The sequence below is a fragment of the Lacerta agilis genome, chromosome 6 (assembly GCF_009819535.1).
Source record: "Lacerta agilis isolate rLacAgi1 chromosome 6, rLacAgi1.pri, whole genome shotgun sequence".
Lineage (NCBI taxonomy): Eukaryota > Metazoa > Chordata > Lepidosauria > Squamata > Lacertidae > Lacerta > Lacerta agilis.
In genome coordinates, this window is record NC_046317.1 from 24,757,780 (window position 1) to 24,785,188 (window position 27,409).

The 27,409-nt window shown below is 43.5% G+C and overlaps 1 protein-coding gene across 3 annotated transcripts in view; it reads right to left on the reverse strand.

Annotated features, from left to right (window-relative positions):
- Nucleotides 1–13,179, reverse strand: part of PKN2 (protein kinase N2) — a 49,116-nt gene extending 35,937 nt beyond the window's left edge. For 2 of the 3 annotated variants that reach the window (XM_033151650.1, XM_033151651.1), the window contains exon 1: nt 12,905–13,178. In XM_033151650.1, coding sequence (XP_033007541.1) covers nt 12,905–12,955 — 51 coding nt within the window. In that variant the 5' untranslated portion in view covers nt 12,956–13,178. Of the gene's footprint in view, nt 1–12,904 lie in introns of all 3 variants that reach the window. The other variant, XM_033151652.1, reaches the window with a different exon arrangement.
- Nucleotides 13,180–27,409: the final 14,230 nt, after the last annotated feature.

Below are 27,409 nucleotides of genomic sequence, written 5' to 3' on the forward strand. Positions count from 1 at the left end.
ACGTCACGGGTTACGGATGGGGCTCCAAAACGGATCCCGTTCGTAACCAGAGGTACCACTGTATATGTGCCCACACTTTGTGCAAGTCAAAGAAGGGATAGACATAACATCATTGCTTGCCTCCAAATCAATATGATTTTTAAAAATTGTTTTCAGCTACTACACATTAGAATGCAACACACAAAGACAAGACACTTCAAGAGTAAGTTAAACATATTCAGGAATACAAATTGCCAGAATTTAATAGTTCCTCATATCATTTTAAAATTCTCATGGCAGCCTGGCTCTCAACCCTCTTTAGGGTCAAAAAAGTAGGTGAGTAACTTTCTTGCTGCTAACAAACTTGCTGTAGATAACAAACTTGTCTTGGCCAGCAACAATCTAATGTTGAAATCATCTGATTGATCTTCCAGAAAATTATGAAATGAAAATGAACAACACTGATCAATTATATGACCATCCTTGGGCAAGCACCATATTTCTGCTTGCAAGAAGCTCCAGATTTGGAAGGTAATCTTCTCATACCTCCTTGGGGAAAGGAAATGAGCCATGCCACCTGTGTAAGAAGCGCTGGAAATTCTTGATTACCAATTGTGGGCGTGCGTAGGTATGGAGAACAGAACTCCTGCACTGCATCCTTTATGTACAACGGGTGGGGAATCTCTGGCCCGTGACATCAGCTGGAGGGCAAGGTTCAATTCTGCCTTGACTGAGCACACCTGTTCCCAGCAGGAAACAGGTGATCACAGCTAAAACAAGATTTAAAGCCCTGCTTGTCAGCTGGGAATAGGGGCACAGAGCCCAAGGTTTTTTGTTTTGCTTTTGTTTTTGTAGGCATTGCCTGAGAGAGACCTGTCCTGTGCACAGCTTAAAACTTAAAAATTAGGCTTCTTTCTCTCCTTCCCATTAAAAGTAAAGGTAAAGGTACCCCTGACTATTAGGTCCAGTCACAGATGACTCTGGGGTTGTACACTCATCTCCTCTATAGGCCGTTTGTCCGCAGACAGCTTCCGGGTCATGTGGCCAGCATGACTAAGCTGCTTCTGACGAACTAGAGCAGCACATGGAAACACCATTTACCTTCCTGCCGGTATTTATCTACTTGCACTTTGAAGTGCTTTCGAACTGTTATGTGGGCAGGAGCTGGGACCGAGCAACGGGAGCTCACCCCGTCACAGGGATTCGAACCGCTGACATTCTGAGTCCTAGGCTCTGTGGTTTAGACCACAGCACCACCCGCGTCCGACTCCTTCACATTACTTGATGGGTATTTCTTTGTTTGTTACTATGCTCTGTATTTTAATTGTAAACTGTCCTGTGATCCTCAAATGAAGGACAATATACAAATTTAATAAATAAACAACATACAGTAGTACTTTGGAAGGTGAATGGAATCCGTTGCAGAAGTCCATTCAACTTCCAAAATGTTTGGAAACCAAGACACGGCTGATTGGTCCTGCAGCCAATCAGAAGCTGCAGAAGCCACATTAGCCGTTCAGGTTCCAAAGAACGTTTGCAAACTGGAACACTCACTTCCGGGTTTGCGGCATTCAGGAGGCAAAACGTTCGACTCGTAAGGTGTTCACGAACCAGGGTACAACTGTATTACATAGTGACGTCAAACCTTGTAAATACTGAATCTGAGAGCCCATGAGTCCAGTTTGAATATTAACATCAGTATTAGAGTACTGCATAGGAAACAGCAGTTATCCACTCAAGTAATTGCCAGATTTTTCAATAATCATTCAATGAGGTCAAAGGCAGATGAGAGCTCAACATACACCATTTCTGGTGGACTAGTAGCATACTTTCAAATAATAAGACTTTGCTTCTTAGTAAGGCATTTCATTTCTGCTTTGTTAACAAGTGGTCAATTTGGTAGTATCTCAGTAGTTGCCCTACTTACTTCCTGAATCAAAACTGGTGCTGTTTGGGCCTCTTGTAGATTGTCATTACTTTAAAAAAATGTGAGATCCATTTCAACACTGGACAACCCACAACTGGTTTCATTCGCCTAAGTCGTTGCATCACAAGGTCTCAAAAGCATTTTTTTGTTTTTATTAACCGCAACCTACCCAAAACCTTTCTGAAATTTATTAGCAGAATTTCCTTTTTTCCCATTCTTAAATGGTTCACACACTCACTCCACTAGACCAAACAACTCTTATTTTGCTTATCTGATTTATTTCACCTTAAAGTTCTAGCTGGTTTTTACTAGGGACTACTTACATCTTCTATCCTCTACAACCTCCGGCCTGTCAGATTGGCTTGGAAAGGTAGTTTTTCCTAAACCACACCCACAAGCCTCACAACTGACATGACATGGGGAGTCAGGTGCGGGGCAGATATCTAATGTGCCTATGCACACTTGGGAGCCATGAAGTGTCCTCCTGATTGCATGTTGGCAATGGAAGGCAGTCTTTGACTCTATCACCCAACTAGCAGAGAATTGCATTAACAATTCTTCTGTAGATTAAACACAAATTGTGTTTTAAAGGCTAACAGATCTTCATGGGAGTAATCAAAAGATACAAAATAATCAATACATATAAAAACTATTGATTTAATTTTTGTATAAGAAGAAGAAGAAGAAGAAGAGTTTGGATTTGATATCCCGCTTTTCACTACCCGAAGGAGTCTCAAAGCGGCTAACATTCTCCTTTCCCTTCCTCCCCCACAACAAACACTCTGTGAGGTGAGTGGGGCTGAGAGACTTCAGAGAAGTGTGACTAGCCCAAGGTCACCCAGCAGCTGCATGTGGAGGAGTGGAGACGCGAACCCGGTTCCCCAGATAACGAGTCTACCGCTCTTAACCACTACACCACACTAAAGCAAGGGTGGAGAACTTCTGGCCAATGTCTGTGGGTTTTCTACCAACCCTAAGGATGTTCCTCAAAGGCCCTAACTAGATCTAATTTGATTGCTTTTTGCTATGCCCCCAGCAGCGTGCCACACCCCCAGGATGCCCACCACGCCCCTGTGGGTGGCATGCCACGCCCTCCGGACACGCGCCAGACCCACCTCGCCTGCTCTCCGCCCCTTAGTGCCAGAGCATGAAGCTCCGCCACTGACTGGAATGTGTCCTTCTTCTGAGATAATGCCTCTTGCTTGCCTGAATGGAGAAAGGATGAGATCTACTGTTCTACCCACTTTTTCTTCTGCCTGCCTGATAGGTTGACAAGAAAGTTGACCATGAGGCAATGTGGACTCTGCTTTGCCTGAAAAATGTTTCCAACCTGATATATAAGATTGCAGCCTAAGAGTTCTATTACAGATAGCTGTATAGAGTGCTTTCCAATTCAGAGATCCAATTAATGAGAGCTATTAAAAGGTGGTAACCTAATTTGGCTTTCAGAAGATTGACAGTACCTGCCAGAAAATATTGACCAATCATAGAAAATTATTTATTTACTTCCCTAATGAGGCCTTCCGGAATCCATACAGTAAATGCTTCCTGAGAAACTTTCCATATTAGTGCTCATTCACAATCTTTGGGCTTAAAATAGCATAGCAACTTATTCTTGATTTAAAATATTCAGCATCAGAAATGAATTCAGTAGATTAAATCCTAGCATTAAGATCAGAAGATGAGTAAAGCTAATATAATTTTTCCAACCGCTGCAAATTTCCAAAATAATAAAATTGGAAAGGAGAATCACCAAAGGAGAATCATCTGAGGGCTAAAATTCACCCCACCAAACAAACAAACTTTGCTATCAAAGAAAACACGTCTCCATTAAAGGAGATTACAGAGCTCTACATGGGCAGCAGTTCAAGAATGCTGCAGCAGTAGTCAGGCATATTTGACTTACACTTCTTTTACTTTTCCAGGGATGCTTCTAACTTTAGAACATATCCAGAAGTCAATGTAAGTTTTTAAAATATCAGTTTATTCTATAAATTGCTTCACATGAAATAAAATTAGTTGTGCAAGGGACTAAATCAAATATGTGTGGACTGTGCTCTCTCCAGCCCTTCTATAATGTGCCTAATGTTCATTTTTTGCTTTTCAGTTTGACTCACATTCATCTTGCTGTGTTTATGTTAACTGTCAGAAGTAATTCATTAAAAAAAAACTTCAACGTTTAACTTCCTTTCAGGTGGGGTGACCTATCGTCTCTCTCATGATTTCTGTTGCCTTTTTTAAGGAATAAAAGAGTACTCTCCATTGTTTCCACTGTGATATAGTGTTAGATCAGTAAAGGTAAAGGTAAAGGGACCCCTGACCATTAGGTCCAGTCGTGTCCGACTCTGGGGTTGCGGCGCTCATCTCGCTTTACTGGCCGATGGAGCCGGCGTACAGCTTCTGGGTCATGTGGCCAGCATGACAAAGCCGCTTCTGGTGAACCAGAGCAGCGCACGGAAATGCGGTTTACCTTCCTGCCGGAGTGGTACCTATTTATCTACTTGCACTTTTGACGTGCTTTCGAACTGCTAGGTGGGCAGGAGCTGGGACCGAGCAACGGGCGCTCACCCTGTCGTGGGGATTCAAACCGCCGACCTTCTGATCGGCAAGCCCTAGGCTCTGTGGTTTAACCCACAACGCCACCCGCATCTTCAATATTTTCAGACCTATGAGTCACTTATAATCAAACATGAAATACTGAATCCAGTTTCAGGGCTAGTTCAAACATAATGATTTCAGACACTCTCTCCATTTTGCAATTCAGTATTTTCACGATTTATTAAACCAGAGGTTCCATTTTCATCTGAATCAGGAAACTATGGTTTAATCTCAGACTTTCAGCTTTTAGACTGAGATCAAACCACAGTTTAGCAGTTACAGGTAGGTAGCCGTGTTGGTCTGCCATAGTCAAAACAAAATAAAATAAAAAATTCCTTCCACTAGCACCTTAGAGACCAACTAAGTTTGTTCTTGGTATCTGAAGAAGTGTGCATGCACGCGAAAGCTCATACCAAGAACAAACTTAGTTGGTCTCTAAGGTGCTAGTGGAAGGAATTTTTTATTTTATTTTGTTTTCACAGTTTAGCAGTTTGGATACAACAGGAAAGCTTAGTTTAATAAATCCCAAGAGTATTCTGGCATGATGGAGAAAGTAGAAGAGAAGGGGAGGTGGGGAAGCTGCCTATGGGTCAACAATGTATTTAATATTAATGTATTTAATATTTGTTGGAAGCCGCCCAGAGTGGCTGGGAGGACCCAGCCAGATGGGCAGAGTACAAATAAAATAACAACAACAACAACAACCATTGTTGGTTGGACCAAGTGCGTGCAGAGCAACTGCAACTGCATGTTCTCTCAAAACTGTAATACACTCTTTTTTTAGTTTAAAAATAGCTTTATTTAATTTCAAACTTATAAAATACAACCATATCAAATCAACCAATAGAAACAAAAAAACAAAAAACATGTAATCTAGACATAGTAATCCACAAAAAAGCTGTAATACACTCTAATGCAGGGCTGGGGCATCCTTTCAGTAGAAAGGCTACATTCCATTATGGAAAACCTTTCAGAGACTGCATTCCCAGTGTGTGGAAGGTGGGGCCAGGGGAAACAGTGGGTGGAACAATGGATGAAACTCTTTCTTTTGTACAGTAGCCACATTCTAGCCACACAAATGCCCAAGGTTTCTATACCTACATCTGGGCAAAAGCTCTTCAGAGGCCTCAGAACAGGGCTGGTAAGAGGTGTGGCCTAGTGAAGAGGCATGAGCTGGGAGAATCCCAAGGAGCAGTGAGATAGGCCTGTACAGCTGCATTTGATTCAGGCTTGAGGCTCCCAAACCGTGCTCTAAAGTAGTATTTTTATTCTTGAACTGAATACTGTCCCAATTGAAAAACGCATGATACAACTTGGTATGTGTAGAACTTTTTAATCACATTCGTAAGAAAAAAAGCCATGCCGCAACACCAAACAAGGTATCCACTCAATCTCAGGGAAACTTCAGAAATGACAATGAATGCAGCACAAGAACTAATTTTGGAAGAACAAATTATGTTAGACAAAGTAGAAGCAGGTAACCTACAGCTGCTGCCACTATCTAAATCTTGTCCAGAGTTCTAAGGGCTTTACTGTATTTTCAATCTCAAATTGCTTGACATCAACATCATGTTTAAACAGTCTAAGGAAGATAATGCGCCTGAGATTTGTCCACCCATTTTACACTCCTACATGTAGCAAATATCATGATTATGCAAGTCCTGCTCATCTCAGCTGACCAGGGTTTAGTTGCCACATAGTCATTACTACCAAATACTCAAGTGTTGGTATTAAGAGATCAAAGTAACATACTGGCTCAACACATAGGCCTCTACAACGTTTTCATTCTATTTAATATAATTCAACCAGCACACAAACATAACATTATTTGCCCCTCACAGGGAATGCGATATGAAGTAACAGTAATTATATTTTTCTTATGTATTTCCTGATATCAAGACTGTCAGCCATAGCCAGTCATAGGTGAATGTCTAAGTTCAAACGTCCAACTCTTCCTCCTCTATATTGAGCTTTCCTTTCACCTGGGACAGATCCACTCAGATTGGCCTTTATGCTGCTATGCAGCCATGTTTCCTCTAACCAGGATAAAGTCTCTGAGACTTCCTGCTCTTAGGTTTGTAAACCAGGTGCTCAGGAAATAAGATTAAAGTTATTAATATTGCTGCAGCAATATTGCCTGGCTCAAGGGGTCCACAAATTTTGGCATCCTTTGGCCAACCCAAACATTTGTGGTTGCAAGAACCATGCTCTTCCCATAATGGGTGGGGTCTTGCCCAGACCTCACACAACATAGCTCAAAGTCAAAGATAAACCCAATCTCCTCTCTGGAGCTCCAAACTTGGAGCTGGGACTGGAGGTGAATGGGAGACAAACCACAGCAAACTTCTACCCTGCTCTAAATGGACACAGGGAAGAGTTTTGAAGCTTGCTTTGACTCTATGCTAGCCAGGTGCCCAGAGCATACAGCCAGCACACAGCGAATACACCTTGGCTTCTCCACTCCACCTTAGGAGCTGGATATTTATAACCATGGGTGCAAATTGTGGTTGGCACCAACTTTGATTAGCAAAATGATGGTATAGTCATAATCACAGCTATGTCTAAAATGGCTAGAGAATGATGAATGCCTGCACAAGCGGGTAAATATATGAGGGAGAAATGTTTAAGTCCACAGGGTGCTCCCAATCTCCTATCTGTTGTTAAGGAATACAGGTTGCATTACATCTGCTGTGATGCATATTCCCACTATTGTAAATATGCTTTCTGAATAATACCCACTTTGAAAAGTTAACCATCATTTGTGACTTAATCAAATGCTGGCATTAAACAAAAGACATAAAATCACTAAATCAGGACCCGTACAATGTGGACTTCCATCCTATTTTGACAAATTTGTATTAGTATTACAGTAAACTGAAGGGTGCAATCAGTGACCTCTGCTCACAATTATAAAATTGTCATGATAGTGAGAGTCTCCCAAAGGAATAATAGATCCATTTTCTTGTCCACCAGTTCTCAGCTGAGCATGAATAGTGCTAGTTCTCTCTAAACTTTTTACTACTTGTAAAGAGGTATACAATTTTTCTTATCTTCATGATTGGTGCTAAATTTTTAAAGAGCAAAGTTCCTTTTAAAAACAGAGTCAATTCAGGAAAAAAATCAGAAATCTTGTCAGCATAAAAAAGTCTTCAAGAGACTCCTGAAAGCCCAAAGGGAGGATGCTTGCTGAATCTCAGCTGGAAAAGTGTTCTTCAGACATCCAGTTTTGAGGTTAGCAATGTGTGGACTACAGTGCCCAAGTTATCTTGGTCCAGGTACAGATGTAACTGCTGTACCAGACAAAGCAGGTAAAAAGCACTTCTAGCCACTAAGATCACTTTGGCCTAATGACAAAGACATTTCCAGGAGTAACGCCCCCCCCCCAGCTACATTTCCCTAAGCAACCTCATCCAGAACAGAAACTAGTCCATAGATTGCACAGCCTCTCCAAATTCAGATGCTATGGAGATGTACAGCTGGGTGTAATCAGCATACCGATGGCACTTCGCTCCAAAACTCCTAATGACCACTCCCAGTGGCTTCATATAGATCAGGCATAGGCAAACTCTGGCTCTCCAGATGTTTGGGACTACAATTCCCATCATCCCTGACCACTGGTCCTGTTAGCTAGGGATGGTGGGAATTGTAGTCCCAAACATCTGGAGGGCTGGAGTTTGCCTATGCCTGATATAGATGTTAAATAGCACTGGAAACAAAACAATACCCTGCAGAACCACATAGCACTGGTGCCAGGAAGTCAAAGAGTACTCCCCCGATGCTACTCTGGGACTCCAATACCCATCCTGCATCTAGGAAGATACCATGGTCAATGGTATCAAAATTTGCTGAGAGAGTAATTGTAACAGGGATGCACTCCTCCTGTCCCGATACCGGTCATCCATTAGAGCAATGAAAGCCGATTCAGCACTGAAACCAGGACTAAACCCAGATTAAAGTGGAGCCAGATAATCAGTGTCATACAGGAACACTTGCAGTTGCTCTGCCACCACCCTCTCTACCACCTTCTCCTAGAATGGGGCATTGGTAACTGGCTGGTAGTTCTTACACACCATTGGGCACAGGGTGGGTTTTTAAAGGTGCAGTCACATCACCAACTCTTTAAGAGCAGCTAGCACTTCCTCATCTACCCAGTCACACCAGCTGGCTTTAACCAGTCAAAAAGGGCAGGGGTCCAGAGGGCATGCAATCATTAATTCACATCATATGGAAATAACAAATGTCACATTGGACACCTCAGCTGGATTTGCTTTAACAGCAGCACCCATGTCACTACAAAGTCACGTCTCTCTCAATCAGTTATGGAAAACTATTTTAAAATCCTGGGAGCTGCTATCATATTTTTAGGAGCTTGTGTGACCATATGTATGAATTTTTTCGATCCCGCTCTTGGCTTTTTGCTGCTTCCTTTCTCTTTCTACCTTCTGTACACTAGCAAATTCTGGAAACAGAATGTGTAAAATACACAGTATGCTTCTTTTTGCAACACCATGTGTTATCAAGAAAATTGGCAGAAAATATTTTGACTTTTTCCATAGGAAAAACAAAAAAAGAAGACAAAACTATGAAAGCAATACAAAAAGTCTGTCATGAGGCTGGTATCAACATGCACTTTAACTCTTGGAAGTAATAGCCAATGGCATTGGAGAGGGGGGATTTAATATTATCAAGACCATTAAACCACAAGTACTATGCACCCTCATCTGTGGTGGTCAGGAATTCATGGCCTCCATGACAACTATGGGCCTATCTACATGCACACACTGCTGGACTGGACACACTGCTGCTGGGAGGCTTTGAGGTAACTGTCCATAACAAAGGAGTTCACTACCTCTTGTAGATTGTTTCATACCTTCTGTAAAACTATCAGGATGGTCTGCCCATGGAGACTGATGGATCCAAATTAATTCCTGACTGCTCTTGGGTAGTTTCTAGCTAACATGACTGACTATCATGTCATAGATATGGAATGGGGAAATGACCTGAGCAGTTGACATGATCACTCACAAAATTTTACTTTTCCACCGCAACTCATCAGTACAGTGTCATCCAGCAGAGCTGTTCCAAGTGGTGAAGAGCCTGTTAAATCCAAGTCCTCAAAGAAGAACCCTTGGTAGCCCCTCAGTGGCCTACTGTGACAAATCTGCACAACACTTTGCAGATGAAATCATTCACACCTGCCCATTACATCTGCACATCTTCAGGAACAGAAACTATGGATGTATCCACAGTATCTGCTTTCCAATTGATGAATATGTTTGAGTTGCTTCTGCCTGAGCATGTGGACAGGTTGCTTGGAGGTTTGAGACTGACTACATGCCCTCTTGACCAAAGGGAACCATCTAAATGGCTGGCAGAGGTAGTGAATGCTTCTTTAAGAGAGAGAGAGAGAGAGAGAGAGAGAGAGAGAGAGAGAGATATGCCATCAGTTCTGCCACTGCTGAAAAAACATTTCTTCGACCCGACATCTTTGGATAATTACTAGCCTACCTACCATTCTTAGGAAAGGTGTAAAGGTAAAGGTAAAGGGACTCCTGACCATTAGGTCCAGTCGCAAACGAATCTCAGGTTGCGGCGCTCATCTCGCTTTACTGGCCAAGGGAGAGTGTTACAAATCTATAGACATTTTTGGAAAATACTGGTTCCCACAATCCTAATGGTTAGGGGTCCCTTTACCTTTACCTTAGGGCTTGGAAGCAGTTTCGCAAAGATTTAAGGTCTTATTGGTAGGGCAGGTCCTAGAAAACAGTGTTGAGATTTCTGCATGCCTTCTTGGCCTTTGGCTTCTAGGATGCCCCAGCATTATATTTTGTCCTCATGCTGTTCAACATTTACATGAAAATGAAACTGCTGGAGAGACGTTTAGGGATTTGGACTAGATGCTGCCAATATACAGATGAACCCAAGCACTATCCTTTTCATCAAATGCCAGGGAGGCTGCAGAAGTTGTTAAACATTGCTTGAGCAGTTATGGATCAGATGTGAGTACAGTCGTACCTCGGGTTACGTACGTTTCGGGTTACGTACTCCCGTAACCCGGAAGTGTAACCCTCCGCGCATGCGCAGAAGCGTTCTGTGCACATTGCGCATGCGCAAAACGCGTTGTTCGGGTTACGTACGTTTCGGGTTATATACAGCAACCTGGAACCAATTAAGTACGTAACCCGAGGTACAACTGTACAGGTACATAAATTGAAGCTAAGCCTGGCAAAGACAGGGTGCTGCTAATTAATAGAGAAGCTATTCCAAGCCTCGGGGTACCACCTAGTCTGAACAGAACCTGTATTCCAGGTTCGTATCCTGGGGGTTCTCCTTGACCTAAATTTGCTCTAGGATACTTAGGTTACTACTGTGACCAGGAATGCTGTTGCAAAGCTTGGGTAAATGCATCAGCCATGCCTTTTCCTGGAAAAAGGCAGGTCTGGCCACTGTTGCACATGCTTTGGTTACTTCTAGGATGAATTTATTGTAACATGCTCTACATTGGGTTTCATTTAAAAAGTGTTGGGAAACTTCAGCTAGCACAAAATGCAGCAGCCAGAATGCTGGCTGAAACCTGCTTCATGGAACATATAACCCTGGTGTTAACAGTGGTATCTGAAGAAGTGTGCATGCACACGAAAGCTCATACCAAGAACAAACTCAGTTGGTCTCTAAGGTGCTACTGGAAAGAATTTCCTGGTGTTAACAGTTGCAACTGGCGTACAACTGCAAACCTTTACAATTTCAGGTGCTGGTGATTACCAATAAAGTCCTAAACGGTCAGAATAGTTGAGGATTGCATCCTTCCTCATGCACCCTTTCACCTTTCATAATGGTAAATAGAGGACTAGCTTCATATTCCTTTGCCTTCAGAGGCATGGTTGGTAGGGACACAGGACCTTCTCAATAGAAGTATCAAGTGCTTATGATTCTATGGTTGCAGAATGCCCTTCTAACTGTGCAGGCTGCTGCTACAGTTGGTTTACTGCTGCTCAACTCTCACTTATTGTGATATTACTGCTGTTTTATCAGAGGTGTTTTTTCAATTATATTGTAAAGCTACTGTGAAGCCTCTTGGAGCCAAGAGGCAAGTTATAAATCTTCTAAAATAAATATAGGTGATGCTGCTACTGTATCAACAGTTTTCCACGCTAGTTTAAAATAGTCCACAATGTTTCTTTCACAGCCTGTGGCAGTGATTACACTATACAGTACTTTTCAGGCTAGGCCTTGCCCTCCAGTCACTTTCACACTCTACAGCATATTTAGGAATGGAAGAACACATGACATCCACCCATTGTACATTCAGTTTGACAGTTAGTGGCAAATATTTGGATACATCTACAACTATACCAATTATGTTACAGTACTTTTTCATATAAACACTTAGGCAGTAACAGAATTTCTGGTGAGCCGTTCATTTCCCAATTGACCATGGATGTGAAATATTGGATACATGCTGCTAGTTTATAGAACTTGTAAGTAATATAACTCCAACATACAAGGAGTGTACAACGTACCAAAATTTACCATTAAATGGATAACGTATGCCAAGGTCCTATAAATGTGGGAGAGCTGTCATCTTGTATTCAAGAGAGATCTGCAGAAACTAATTTTGTGGAGAATAAAGGTTGAGAGGTTCATTCACTGTGATGAACAAGCCAGTCCTATACAAAACCAGGAAATGCACCCCAACTCTATACAGGATTAGTCAGGAAGCTATGGAAGGTACATAAGGAAGCAAGCAAACCTGCTCATATTTTCTCCCACTGCCCAGTTACTAGATAGTGGTTCCCCACTCTCTACCAGTAAGCACAAAGTGGGAGAGTGTGTGTGTCAGAAAGAGAAAGAAACACAACTGTGGGCACCAGCAAGGGGAGAAAGGGGCTGTTCCCAGTGCACAGTTAACTCGCAATTCCTGTTAGAAGATTCCTTCACACACACCCCTCCAGCTTAAAAAGCTGACGAAGGAAAGAGCTTTAAAGAAAGAAGAGGAGGTGTGTGTGCTTTACACACGACAAGTTTTACTTTAAGTTAAAGAAACCGGGAAAAGGAAGGCGTGTGTGCAGGGGATGGAGAAAAGGGGAAAGGAAAACTCCTGGGGTCCACCCACCTCAAGGTGGCCTGAACCCAGAGAGAGAAGCGGCTCCAGCAGCAAAGGAGATTATGACACGGGGAGGCAGAGTGTGCCTCGCCGAGGAAGGAGGCCTGGAGGGGGGCGGCTCCACCTCCGCGGCCAGGAGGCCCCAGGCTGAAAGGAGATGGGGGGGGGGAGAGGAAAGGGCGGCAAGGAAGGAAGAAGAGCTTTTCCTGGCCGTGAGGAGAGAAGGAAGGAAGGGACGACGGAAAGAGTGTCGGCCGCCGCCGCCGCCACCACCACCACCACTTTCTCTCTTTTACCTGCTGCAGGTCTGTGAGGAAAATCTCCCTCTCGGCCGCGTTGGACGCCATTGCTGTGCGCTGGCTCTGGACTCCGCACCTGGGCGCCGCCGCCGGTGGGAAGGCGGGTCTGGGCCGAGGGGGGCGCTCGCTCGCTCGCGACTCAGGCGGCGGCGGCGGCAGCAGGGGCGGAGGCGAGGGTTGAGGGGGGGGCGTCAACCCCCTCTCCTCACATTCCCATGAGGGGACGGGGAGGGACGGGGACAGGGGGTGGGTGTCGTTTCGCGTCGGGACGGACGGACGGGCGTCTCGCGCTCGCTCCCGCCCGTGCGCGCGCCGCCCTCCCGTTCCCGACCCTCCCACACACCCCTCCAGAGGGTGGTGGTGGTTCCTCCTCCTTCTCCTCCCTCCTGCGCCTCCACCGCCGCTCCCCCTCCTCCTCCTCCTCGTCGTCGTCGTCGCACCCTTTGGCTGTCACCCTGTCGTAAAAAGCGGCGCTGCTTGGCGGCCGCTCGCAGCACGTGACTAGCCCGGGGGCGGGCGGGGGCGGGGCGCGTTCTGAGAAAGGAGCGGAAGACTTCTCGCCTGGAAAGGGAGGCGACTCGGTGCTCGCGCTCTCTCGCTATGGTTCCCACACAAGGCAGTCCAGTCGCACGCTTCTCCCTCCCTGCCCTCGGGGAGCCGGTGTCACATAGCAGGGTTTCCACCCCGGCACGTCAAACTCCGCTCCGACCTCACAGCTGATGCTCTCAGTTCAAAAAAGCGCGTGTCCCCAAACGGACTTGCAACAGTGCCGGATTTACGTACTGTATAAGCTAAACAAGCTATAGCTTAGGGCCCCCCTCACTTGTGGGGCCCCCAAGAAATTTAAAGGGAAAAAACCCACTGGATAATTAACAACAACAATATTTATTATTTGTACCCCGCCCATCTGGCTGGATTTCCCCAGCCACTCTGGGCGGCTTCCAACAAAAATCAAATACAAAAATATCACACATTAAAAGCTTCCCTAAACAGGGCTGCCTGGATGTACATTTCCAAAATACAAGATAAAAAACAAATAAAACCTACATGCAGCAACAGTGTTTTGTGTTGTGTTGGCTCCTATGATGTAAGTAATGGACCCCCGACTGCTAGCCTGCTCCCTAAAATATCACTGGTTTGCTCATTTCTATATATAGGGTGCCTACATGCTGCATGGACTGGTGGCATGGCAACATGTGCAAATGGCTTTAGATACCTATTAGGTCCACAACTTGCCATATAGCATACTGTATATTCAACACAAAAAAACAGCAACAGTTTGTTGAAAAAAGACAGCTGGACATATAAAGGGCCCCATTACCTTCAGTAGCTTAGGACCTCATCAAACCTAAAACCAGCCCTTCTCTTATCCCATGACCTGGGGGGTGGGGTGGGGTGGAGAGAAGCTTTTGGGAATTATAAGTCGTCTACATTGCCATTATCCACATGCTAAGTCTTTATCCACGTGCTAAACTCTAGAATAGACAGGACCTCCCTTTGCACAAGCCATACTTATTTTTCTTGTTCCTCTATAGTGATAATATAATGAGGTTATCTTAGTTGACTTTAATATGCAACTCTCTCTCTCTCTCTCTCTCTATATATATATATATATATATATATAATCAGGAAACAGGTAATAGCACAATTCATAAAAAAATTAATCAGAAAAAATGTAACCTAAATTTAAGTTTAAAAACATTACAATGCTCAGAAATTTTTAAAAATGTACTGCCTCTGCTCTTCCAGTAAAGGATAAATTTAGCATAAAATTTATCAAAACATTTCCTCTTCAAGGTAATAGGTCAGTTTCATCATTCTGGCAACATCCCAGTTCTTAAGAAACCATTATCCTGTGTTTGGCTGCTGATATGTTTCAGTGTTGAGCAATTATAAATTTAGTCACAATCCATACATAACAACCAGTTCATGATTCTCCTTTTGGCACAAAATTCCAGCTTATAAAATGACAAAACTTTTTTTCCCAGAAGAACAAAGCAATGACCAAATCCACCACAATTTTCAACTTGCTATTTTGCTGTTGCTGCTGCTCACCTTCGTGAATTGAAAGACACTATTACAGCCATAGCAATGTTGTTCACATAAAACTTATCTTCGCTTTCCCCCTGTTTGCCAATGCCCTGGATGATGATACAGATTTTTAATTGCTTCACCTCAGTGTCTCATTGAAAAAGGTTACCTTTTCACATCTGTTGACATCCGACACAAATACCTTAATATTTGGATAACTGTTAAATAATAACTCTTTTTTTAAAAAGCAAAACCTTCACACCCTGTCAGCTGGTTTCTCAGGCTGAATAAATAATATATATATTGTAACGATCAGCTTTGTAACAGGGCGGGGAATATACACCTGCCAAGATGTTGTTGTACTCTCAATTCCCATCAGACTTGGCCAGTATGGCCAATGGTCAGAGCTGATATTAGTCCTGCAATGTCTGGGAACCATAAGTTCTCCACCAATGCTTAATCAAAACTAATTCATTATTATTTCAACAGCATTGATTAGTTTACAGCACAGAATAAACCCAAACTGAGCTTAGGCTATAATCCAGGAGAAACCAAATGTGTCCTCCAGATGTTGTTGAACTACAGTTCCCATGTAGTTACATATTAAAGTCAACCAAGATAACCTCATTATATTATCACTATATTACTGTTATGCACTTACTGCATATTTAAATTTAAGACTGAGATCTGCATTTAGTGTGTGTTGAACTTCTTAAGTAAGTAATACGAATATTAAGATAGCAAAGAACCCATCTGGATAATTAGGAGGAAGCCTCTGACTCAAGTAAATGATAAATAAGTTACATTTAAAGGCATTAGAATCCACCACATTAAAAAAACAACAACACATCATCAGGTCCACATGGCATCTACCTGGACAAATGGCAAATCCACCCACTCCTAAAGAACTCAAATGTGAAACTACTGATCTTCAAACAAAAAATATGGAACATCCCTAAGATTGGCCTTTCTGCCCAAGGACAGGAAAATGTAGTACCATTTAAATAAAAATAAGGATCCAGGGGCTTGAAATGCTGGCTATGGGAGCTGAAATCCAACAATCAACATCTGAATGCCCTACTGAACTCAGTTTCTAGTAAAGCTGCATTGGATTCGGCTGAACAATAAAATATTTTTTAATGCAAATAATGGCTTTAGTCTGTTTCCAGAGATGATGAATACCAAAATTCTGGGTTGTGTGCAATGGTTGCATGAGCAAAAGGCAACCAATCTTTATCTGATGGCACATGACCCCTCTTCCATTCTTCTTCTTCTTCTTCTTCTTCTTCTTCTTCTTCTTCTTCTTCTTCTTCTTCTTCTTCTTCTTCTTCTTCTTCCTGTAACTTCACCAGTTTCAGACTGATGTCAATGAAGGACCTGAGGATGAGGCCCCTCGCGGAATTCAAAGTCACAAAGTGCTTCACTCCTGAAATATGCTGCTGTAGATTTTTCCACCTGCTACTACAGCCAACAAGAGAAAGGCCACCATGGGGGAGCATGCCCCCCAACCCCTGTGCACCTCTCCTAACCTTTTCCAGCCTTTAATATCCTTCAGATAGGATTCTCCAAGGCCTTGGAGATTTCAGGAACATAGGAAGGTGTCATACACCATTGGTCTATCTAGCTCTCCAGAGTTCCAGTTACAGGTAGGTAGCCGTGTTGGTCTGCCACAGTCAAAACAAAATAATAATAATAATAAAAATTCCTTCCAGTAGCACCTTAGAGACCAACTATGTTTGTTCTTGGTATGAGCTTTCGTGTGTATCTGAAGAATTGTGCATGCACACGAAAGCTCATACCAACTTAGTTGGTCTCTAAGGTGCTACTGGAAGGAATTTTTTTATTTTTTTATTTTGTTTTAGCTCTCCAGAGTTTGAGACAAAGGTCTCTCCCAGCCCTATGTGGAGACGCCAGGGATTTAACCTAGAACTTTCTGCATGCAAGACAGATGCCCTGCTATCACAGCTCTTTACAATTCATTTCATTTATTAGACTTATTAGTCGCTTGTCACCTGAAGCTCTTTTCCTATCACACAGTTTCTGATAGTTTCAGTGGGCTTCTCTTGGCCATTTCGCCTGATGCTACTGAATCCTTTTCAAGGATGGGGCTAACACATGGGTAGGCAAACTAAGGCCCAGGGGCCACATCCGGCCCAGTTGCCTTCTAAATCCGGCCCACAGACGGTCCGGGAATCAGCGTGTTTTTACATGAGTAGAATGTGTCCTTTTATTTAAAATGCATCTCTGGGTTATTTGTGGGGCCTGCCTGGTGTTTTTACATGAACAGAATATGTGCTTTTATTTAAAATGCATCACTGGGTTATTTGTGGGGCAGAGGAATTTGTTCATTCCCCCCCTTCCCCCCCCGAAATAGTCCGGCCCCCCACAAGGTCTGAGGGACAGTGGACCGGCCCCCTGTTGAAAAAGTTTGCTGATCCCTGGGCTAACATGTCAGAAATACTAACTGCTGGCAAAAAGATTCACTGCCCTCCCGCACTGGATATTGGCTAGAATGGGAAATAACACAGAGAAAAGAAGTGCCATTTCAACAGAATAGTTCTTAAAAAGACGGGAAAACAACATGTTATCTAGTGAAGAACAATAAACTTTTACCTTCAGATAAATTAAGTGTTTATTCCTTCTCGAGGTACCTTGATTCCAGAGGTTCCATTCTGCAGCCTTCACTCCCATGGTTGTCTTTTGAAGCTGACGGTGCTGTAGAAATTGAGTTGAAAACCAGTCAGCTGGAGCATGCTCACTAGGTATGGAAAACAGGGTGGAGGATGTTGACTCAACACCATACCCCCCCCCCCCGAATCTTTTTTTTTTTTTAATCTTCTTAATTTACCTTCATTGAAGAATAGTCTGAGGCAAATGTTGATAATGGAAATATTTTAAAGGAAGGCTATTTTCTGCAAAGATCTGAGTTTTTACTAACTTTCCACGAGTAAAGTGGCCGTGGCATTCAAACTCTTAACGCATTTTGGAAGCGGTTATATTTAGGAGGGAAACATGAAAAAGGCATAGCTAAATGCTTTTTAAAAGATGGAAAAATTAGGTGCTGCCATGTATAAACACACACACACACAGAGAGAGTTCATGAAGAAGTAGGTTTTAATAAGGAATTTGAAATCAACGTCTTCAGCTCTCCTGGGAGCTCCTTCAAAATCAAGAGAGCTATTCTGTGTTGAAAGTGTTTTCAGACTAAGGCAGTGGGCAAATTTCTGGCAGGGCTGAGCCAGTGGAAATTTGGCACTCTGGTCAGTTCAACCAGGAAGCTCTGATAGGTTTGGAACGCAAGAGGGAAACTTGTTTTGGTGAGGCAGTGGCAGAAGGGGATGACACAGCAAACTGCAGAAACCCAAGCACTCTGCTTGCAAAAGACAGTGTGTTTTGAGTTATGGGTAATAAACACAGCATTGGCTTCAGATTTTGTGCCAAGCACTTTTAGCTTACTGGTTTTATTTTGGGACATAATTTCTTCTGTTGCACTATGTTGTTTAGACAAGCGGTAACCTGCAATAATAATAAAAGCAGTGGGCAATAAGAAGGGGAAAATACCCTCCCCCCAAAAAAAATTGTCTCAGTGGCAGGCGAATTCTACTCAGCCTCCTTCAATATATCACATCATCACAGGACTAGGTTCAGACCAAGCCCTCTCCAAGGGGTGTGCTGTGTTCAAGTTCACCCACACAATTGTTTTGGCTAGAGAAGGGCTGGTGCTGCTCTGTTCTTCTCTGTGCTCAAAGATGATCACAGTGGGTGCAAGGGATTTTTTTTCTGAGCTAGGGACAGAGAATTCTGTTAGTTTCAGTTCTCTTAAGTTATTCATTTTTTCCATTCTTGAATTCAGTTCTCCACTTTTCCACATCCATTTGTGATCCTCGTGAAAATCCTCCAGCCTTTTTCGCCGGTGCAATTTTCTCCCAATAAGCATATTTTTGATGCAGTTTTGACTAATGTACACATTTTTGCAAGCCGTTTCCCCCAATACAATGCCCTTTTCATGTTTCCCCCCCATTAGTATATGCTTTTTATGTCCATTATCAGATGTTAGAACTCTGCCTCAAAAGGTGTACTCCAACCTTTCCTTGGGCAGACCAACCAGAATTCCTTTAATAGTTGTGGAGATAGCCACTGCCAGTCCTTATTGAGGTACAGATAGCTGTGGTCTTCTCCCTCGGTATATTCTTATTCAAGTACTAGTGGTTTAAGCCCGTTAAAATAACGGGCGCTAGAACATATGTGGTAATTTTTTTTGTAAAACTCACTTGTTTTCTTAATGTTACCTCCGCGGGTCCCCCCCGTTCTGTGCCCCCCTTTTAGAGCCCAGGCTGACCTCCCCGATCACGTCGTGCAGGTATCGGAAGGGGGGCTTGCTGAGAAGGCGCTCCGTGAGGGGCGGCTTCTGGATCACTCGCCCCAGCAGCTTCTGCGTGCGAAGGACCATGGAGCCCTGCATGGCCGCTGCCCCCACAAGGCCAGGAGAGGCGTGGAGTAGAGGAGGCCCCGGCAAGCTCCCAGCACACCCCGCGTTTGCTACGCGGGGCGCACGCCCTCCAGCCTCTCCTCGCCGTTGCTACCCAACTCTGCGGCCCTAGCAACAGAAGGCCGCTCCCCCCACCGGCCCCGGCCCCTTCCCACCCCTGCAGCCCAGTGCGCAGACTGACCGCGCTCTCCCTCCGCTGCGGGGGAGGTGTGTGGGGAGAGGGGGAAGCGGCTTCTGCCTCCGCCGCCCATTGGGCCTATCCTGCCCCCCCAGCCCGCCCCTCCAGCCCCGGCCCCTTCCCACCCCTGCAGCCCAGCGCGCAGACTGACCGTGCTCTCCCTCTGCCGTGGGGGAGGTGGGTGGGGAGGAGAAGGGGAAGCGGCTTCTGCCTCCGCCACCCTTCCTTCCTCCCTCCCTCCCACCTTCTCATCGCACAGGCAAAGTTTGAAGATACGGCGCGCCATGTTGCGGAGACGGCGGCGGGTGCTGGATGGACTCATGGCGTCGAGCAGGGCAACCGGGCTTCCCAGCCTACTCTTGTCCTTTGGAGCGCCAGTGTTCTGTTTCAACCGCCGCTTCAACTGCCACCGCTGCTCCCGGCCCGATTGTCTCTCTGCTCCAATCCCTGTGTCCGTGGGGCACATGCTCAGTAGCGCAAACCCAGAGACACAGGGACTGGACGCAGAGACACTTGGGTTTTATATATATAGATTTTATTTGTTTGGTCAATTTATTCACGCCCTATATCCCAACCAAAACTGTAAGTGCTTTACAACACAGGTGTATAACTACCCAAGGCACGTGGAGTGAGATGTACTATTGGTATAATGTACCCAAACCAGAACAGATTTAGCTAAAACATTTATTTTTGGAAAATAATACTTAGAAGCAGTAGTCGCTTTAAACAGAATTCTTAAAAATTGTCTGCAGGATGTGAACTGGCTGCTAATCTGTTATGGGGCCAAACTCAAGGATTGGTATGAACATACAGTATTAGGCTTTACTTGAGAGGCTGCTTTATCTGTTATATACCCAGTGGGTCTCTAAGTTCTGCAGAAGTCTCTAAAATATCTGAAGCCTGCTGCGCAGTAATTCAGAGCAGGACTTTCAGTGAGGCTGCCACTTTTCTGTGGAACAGAATTCCTAGCGGTGCCCGCTCTTCATACTCTCTGAAAACAACGGAAGACATTTTCGTTTCGACAAGCTTTTCCAGCTGGGTTGAAAAGGTTTATGCTTTAGAAACTTACTGTGTGTTGTTTTTAAACATGTCTTTAGTTGTTGTTTTTCTGGTATTGTTTTATCTTAGCTATGTTTAGTTGTTCTTATGGATATGTTTGGAAGCTGCCTTAAGTCTTCTGTGGTAGGTGATTCATTAAATTAAAACGAGTTTCTAATAACCTAATTTAACCTGGATGACTATCCTCCTTAAGAGTTCTCCATTAAGCTATTTCCTTGTTCTTCATTTTCCCCTCCCGTTTCTCATTCCCTCTCTCTGATTCTTCATTTCCTCTCCATTTTTCATCTCTCCAACTTTCATTCCCAACAGACACGGTCGCCTGTCTGCCAATCATGTGCAAGACTCTATCACACTCCTCTACTCCCCAACATTCTTCCACTGAGTCTTCTTTTAACACTTTGATACTTTTCTGGATCAGAGAGCAAAGGCCCGTCTACCTCAGTGAGCCAATCAGATGTCTACAGGAAGCTCAGAAGCACACAATGCAGGAGGTTAGTAGCCCACTCCTGTTATGTGCCTTCTAGCAGTTGGAATTCTGTGGTAGAATGCCTCTGAACCTGGAGCTTCTGAGCAACTGGAGAACCAGCAAACTCTCATTCTTTTAGCTGGGGAGGCTCTTTTGGGGATTATGAGACCAGAGTTACCTAAACAATATAAAACTTTATTTATGTATGCAGCCACGGCTGCTCATTCCACATTTGCCCAAAGATGGAAAGAAGACCATATCCCGACTAAAGAAGAGTGGAAACAAAAACTATTGGAGTATGCAGACATGGCAAAACTTACTGGAAGAATAAGAAGCCAAGACAGTAAAGTTTTTAAATACAGAGTGGAAAACGTTTATTGAATATTTGCAATTTTTTTGTAAACAGTTTAAATCATTAGCAGGATTAACGTAAAAACATGCAGTGGTATAAAATATATACTGATCATATGGGATGAATAATAAATTGGTTTAATTTTGAAATGCAGTAAAGCATTATAACTATAAGGAACTGCAGAAAGAGGGGGAGGGAAGTTGAAACATGATTATATATCTAATAATTTGTTCCTTTTTGTGTTTGTTTGTTTGTTTGTTTGTTTGTAAAATGAAAATCATAAATATATATTAAAAATAGATTGGGGGGGGCTCAGCGTTTTTGATACCCAGACCTCTGCGATTATCATGTTGCAAATTTCAGGTACCATGCCACCATTCGTGTGAGCATCGTGTTCCTTTTCAAAGGAGGGAGCAGCTCACTCAGATCAGCTCAGGAGCTGTCACCAGAGAAGGGAGTTTGTTAGGATCTAACAAAAAAGAGCTTTGCTGTATCAGTGGTGGCAACTGAAGACCAAAAGGGCCAGAACCAAAGAGTCTTCCAGATCTTCCAGGGATGGTTGCTGTGAGTCTTCTGACCCAGATCGGCTCAGATGAGCTACAAATGGCATGTTATAGCTACAGAAATATTGTAAAGAAATGGACTCACTAGCAGGGTTTGAGTACAACTAAGAAAACAAGAGTAAAGTTTAAGAGATAACAATATGGAAATTAATTAAATGTAAGATGTAATTGGAAGGAAATTTGGTATAAAAATGCTAAGAATATAAGAGCATTCAGCTAAAAGATGAAAAATAAGATAAAATTACAGTAAGCAGAAGTAGCAAATAGTTAAAGAACCAGAAGGGGAAGTTGAGGGAAGTCATGGGGTAGGTTTTATTGCATTTTCTTTCATATGATTCATATGTTGAATATAAAATGTAAAATTTAATATAAATTTATTAATTAATTTAAAAAGAGAGAGCCATAAAGGGCAACAGTAGACGTTTTGAGTCCTCTGCTTGATGGTGGAAATAGAGAAGGGGAAGGTATAGTGTGAAAAGCTGGGTAGAAATGTGAATGCAATTTTTTAAAAGAAGTAGAAATCTCCGAAGCAAGATATTTAGCAGAAATAAGACAATATGTGGGGGTTTGTAGGAATAAAGTGGTTGTGACTTAAAAGGCAGTTGGATAATCTGATATCAGCGGGTATGTAACAACATTGAAAACATTGGTTATTGGCTTTGGTCTTGTTAAATTTATGAAACATGTAGGTACACAAACCCATTTGAAGCTAAATCAAATGGGGAAATCACTTTATTATTATTATGATTATTATTATTATTATTATTAATGAGAGTACTTTAAAATCTATCTTTTCTTGCTGTTCCTGTTGCTGTGTTGACAGTGACAAACGGACAAACAAACAAACCACTTCGGCATTATATAATGTAGTTTGTTTATGTTGACTTCTTAGTTCCTTGTACTGTAAGGACAGACATTTCGCAATGTTCTGTGGTTTAAATGGGAAAAATTAGTACTGGGAGAGTGTTCAGGTTTGAAATGCTGAAGATTTTACTTATTACATGAAATTGCTCCATCTAGTGGTCAGCTGGTAAATGTGTGAATTTTACTCCAGTTATATAGTAATCCTAAAGACACAGAACTAGTATGATTGCCACACTCATTCATAATTTCTTTGGTATGTTTATATCTCGCTAAGAAAAAGCCTATCCAGATATGCAGATTGTTGACAGGTGTTTTAATCTGGTTTTTTTTAGCATGTTGTTGATTTTAAAAGTTGCTTTTAATTGATTGTACTTATAATTTAATTGTTTTTATTCTTCTCATTAGCAGCTTTGAGATTTGTTTTTTTGTTATAAGCCAGTGGGGTGTGTGGGTATGTATGAGTTTGGGATAGCTGACCAGAATAAGTAGAAAACTTATTTCTAGTCTACTTAATTAGTAGAAGGCCTGTTATAGATGTCATTCATTCATATTTCTTGTGAATGCAGAATTGTTTTCTGTACAAAACCCATCAACTTCATACTTACTTTTTTTAAAATGTAATGTCCATCATGCCTAAATGAAAAAAAACCCCATCAAAACAAAGGTTGTGTACCCACCATAAAATATATTACATTTAAAGTACCTCCCCTAGAATAATGGGAATGGTCGTTTACCCTCATAGAGCTACAATTCCCGGCACCCTTTACAAAGCACAGTTCCCAGAATCCTTTGCAGGGAGGATGTGCTTTAAGTGTATGGTGTGCATGCAGTCAGAGATAAGCACTTATTTCAGAAGGAGGCATAACCATGTGCTTAAATATGACCTGTTAAAAAGAACATGACTTCATAATACAGTCATACCTCAGGTTGCGAATGTTGCGGGTTATGTTCTTTTGGGTTGCACTCCGCGCCGAACCCGGAAGTACCGGAATGGGTTACTTCCAGGTTTCGGCGCTCGTGCATGCACAGTAACGCTAAATCACCCTTCGCACATGCACAGAAGCACCAAATTCCATCACGCACATGTGCAGACGCGGCGCTGTGGGATACGAACACTGCGGGTTGCGGACGTGCCTCCGTCACGGATTACGTCCGCAACCCGAGCGTCCACTGCACAGCCGTACCTCGGAAGTCGAACACCTTGCAAGTTGAACGTTTTGCCGCAGATCTGGAAGTGAGTGTTCCGGTTTGCGAACGTTCTTTGGAACCCGAACGTTCAACACGTATTCTGTGGCTTCCGATTGGCTGCAGGAGCTTCCTGCAGCCAATCGGAAGCCACGCCTTGGTTTCCGAACGTTTTAAAAGTCGAACAGACTTCCGGAACGGATTCTATTCAACTTCTGGGGTACGACTTTATTTTACTTCAGCGATATCATATCCGCAACGTTTAAGATCTTTACAGTAAAGCAATCTATATTGTTGTTGTTAAAAACCACAGTGTGCTTATTCAGGGATGTTTCTAGTTCTATAGTTGGGGAAGACTTGCAGTGCAGAGGCAGGACAGCTATTTAGTTCCAGGTTCAGCCCCTGTCATCTACAGGTAGGACTGGGAATGTCCCTGTCTGGAACCCTGAAAAACTGCTGCCAGTCAGTGTAGACAATACTGAGCTACATGGACCAACAGTCTGATTTGGTAAAAGGCAGCTTCCTTTGTTCCAACATAAGCCACACAAATTGTTTCCTTGGTGTGTGTGATGCCTCTGAAGAGAATTTGTGGCCCAGAAGGAAGAACCTCACGAGCTGCAACCAGTGTATGTCCTTGGCCACACCCACTATTGACCTACAGTTCTTAGAAGACTGCCCACCAGGGACTGCAGCCGTTGGGCTGGGAAAGGTTGCTTGCTCCTGCAGTAAGGGGAGCAAATAGGAAGGCACAACAGAGAAGAGAAGGCTCCATCACATGTCACCACCAAACGAGCCTCACCTAAGTGCAGAGCCCCTTCCACTGATCTTAAAGCACTGATCTAGCGAGAATCATAGAGTCATAGACTTGCAGAGTTGGAAGGGACCACGGGGGTCATCTAGTCCAACTCCCTGAAATGCAGGAATCTTTTGCCCAACATGGGGCTCGAACCCACAGCCTTCAGATTAAGTGTCTCCTGCTTTTACCAACTGAGCTATCCCAGCAGTATAATATAAAGAGAGATGCACCTTCTGGCTTCCAAACTGTTTGGGGCTTTGGGCTGGGCTTGGAAATGAACAACTAGTGAAGGTTTATTTTTTGGGGGGTGGGAACCTGACAATGTAGTTTGAGTGAGCAGGGGCAGTCAAAACTCTGCCCCCTTCATTGTGCACTAATCAAAGTTTTCAAACAGTTTTTAATAAAGGCAGCCCCATGCAGAAATCCCTCTATGTTCGATGGTGCTTTCCCACTAAGAAAAGCATTCCAGTTTGCAGCCTGAGGTCACCATTATCTACACGCACAACTCAGTGGATCTTACTTCTGAGTAGACATGCATAGGATCATGCTGTTCACTGCCTCTTGTCCAGTTCTGTGGGCACCTGAAGCCCAACAGAGGAAGCAGGCAATGTCCAGTCACAAGCCAAAATCAGGACCTTGGAGAGCTCCAAGGAGCCCTACTAAGGCAGCAGGAAAGTTGTCTCTGCGGGGTGCTAGGCTTGTCTGAAGCCTTTTGTTGGCTAACAAGGCTTGAGTTGTGGTAGGCTCCGCCTCTCTGAAAGAGTTGGCTGGCTGATTAAAGGGACCTTCCCTTATTTTGCAAGGTTTATCTTTGATAAGACTTTGGGACCAGAGGTACTGCAAAGGACTCGTCTTTTGAGGCAGAGGATGGTGACAGGACTGTGTCCTGCTTGGGGGGGGGGTCCTGGTGGTTATTCTCCCTCAGGAAGTAGTCTGAAGCTTGTTCTCATCTGAGTCCTCAGCTGCAAGGTCCTGGGTCATGGCATCTGTTGCTTTTGATAAATGTGCATGAGAAAGCTGTGGAACAGCACTACTAAGTTTATACTAGGGTTTCTCAAATGGGGGGTCTCCAGGTGTTGTACTACAACTCCCAATCCCTAGCTAGCAGGACCAGTGGTCAGGGATGATGGGAATTGTAGCCGAAAAACAGCTGGAGACCCAAGTTTAGGAAACCCTGGTTTAGATAGTGGTGTTGAGGATATTGCGCTCATTGGGAGAGCTTTCTGCATTGTTTTGTTTCAATTAATTTAGTAGATACATTTATTTCACAACAGGAAAGGTTTGAGAATGTGCCTATACTCTTCACAGAATACTGTTGTCCGGGGGTCGAAAGGCCAGCTTGCTAGCTCCCAGCTGGATCGTCTCCTTCTCAGCCATGCCGCTGCAAAGATCCATCGACCTCTGGCTCCGACATAAATCAGTGACTCAAGCCTCCCAGACTTGAGCACAAACAGAAGAAGCTGAGGCCTGTGGATACATACAGTTGTACCTCGGGTTACGTCTGCTTCGGGTTACATACTCCGGTAACCCGGAGGTGTTTTTCACCCCACGTGTGTTCCACACATGCGCAGAAGCGGTCTGCACAGTCTGTGCATGCGCAAAGCACAACATCGCACTTTTGTGCATGAGCGATATCGCTGTTTGGGTTACGTACTTTTCGGGTTACGAACAGCACCCCGGAGACAATTAAGTATGTAACCCAAGGTATCACTGTTCTAAGAACTACGGATTTATTAAACATAAATCAACACAAAGAAACATGTCGCCTCTCCTTGCCGTCTTCTGGGAGAGACAAAACAAAAGCAATACAGCAGAAGTTCCGCTTACACCAGCAAACTGTGCTGGAATGTAAACAGACATGTGACATGTAACAATCCCATGTCTGCAACTAAAGGTGGAATGGAATCTTCCAACAGTCGATGCCCATTAGTAATAACAATCACGGGAAAACAAAACTGTCTTAGAGGGCTGGGGGGGGGGGAAAGAGATGCTTCTCCACCCTGCAAGGGATTAAAATGGAGAGCAGGTTTAATGCATAAAACAAAGGAGCACCACTAAATTATCTTCGAATCAGTTCAACTTCAATTCCAAGCATAGCACTCAGGCCACCTAATTAGAAAGCCAGCTGCTGTCCACTTGCAAAGAACTGTGTGATAAGTAACACTGTCTGTTCATTCAATCATTCATGTCAAGCCGACAATCAATTCCTTCAAACTAATCTAATGACACTTTTTGATAAAATAACCAACTGCTTAGCTATGGAGAGGAAGGTAGATATAGCCTTGATTTCAGATAAGGCACATAATTCTTGGTTAGATGTATTGACCCGAGTAGGAAAACCAGAGAACTTTTCCAAGTGTTTCCCTTTGAGGCACAAAACTCATATAGAGTAAACTTCAGAGATGGGAACAGTTGGTGGGTGGAGAATTTTGGTAATGATGAACTATCCCTCTCCCAAATTTCTGGCTATAGTGGTACCTCGGGTTACAGACGCTTCAGGTTACAGACTCCGCTAACCC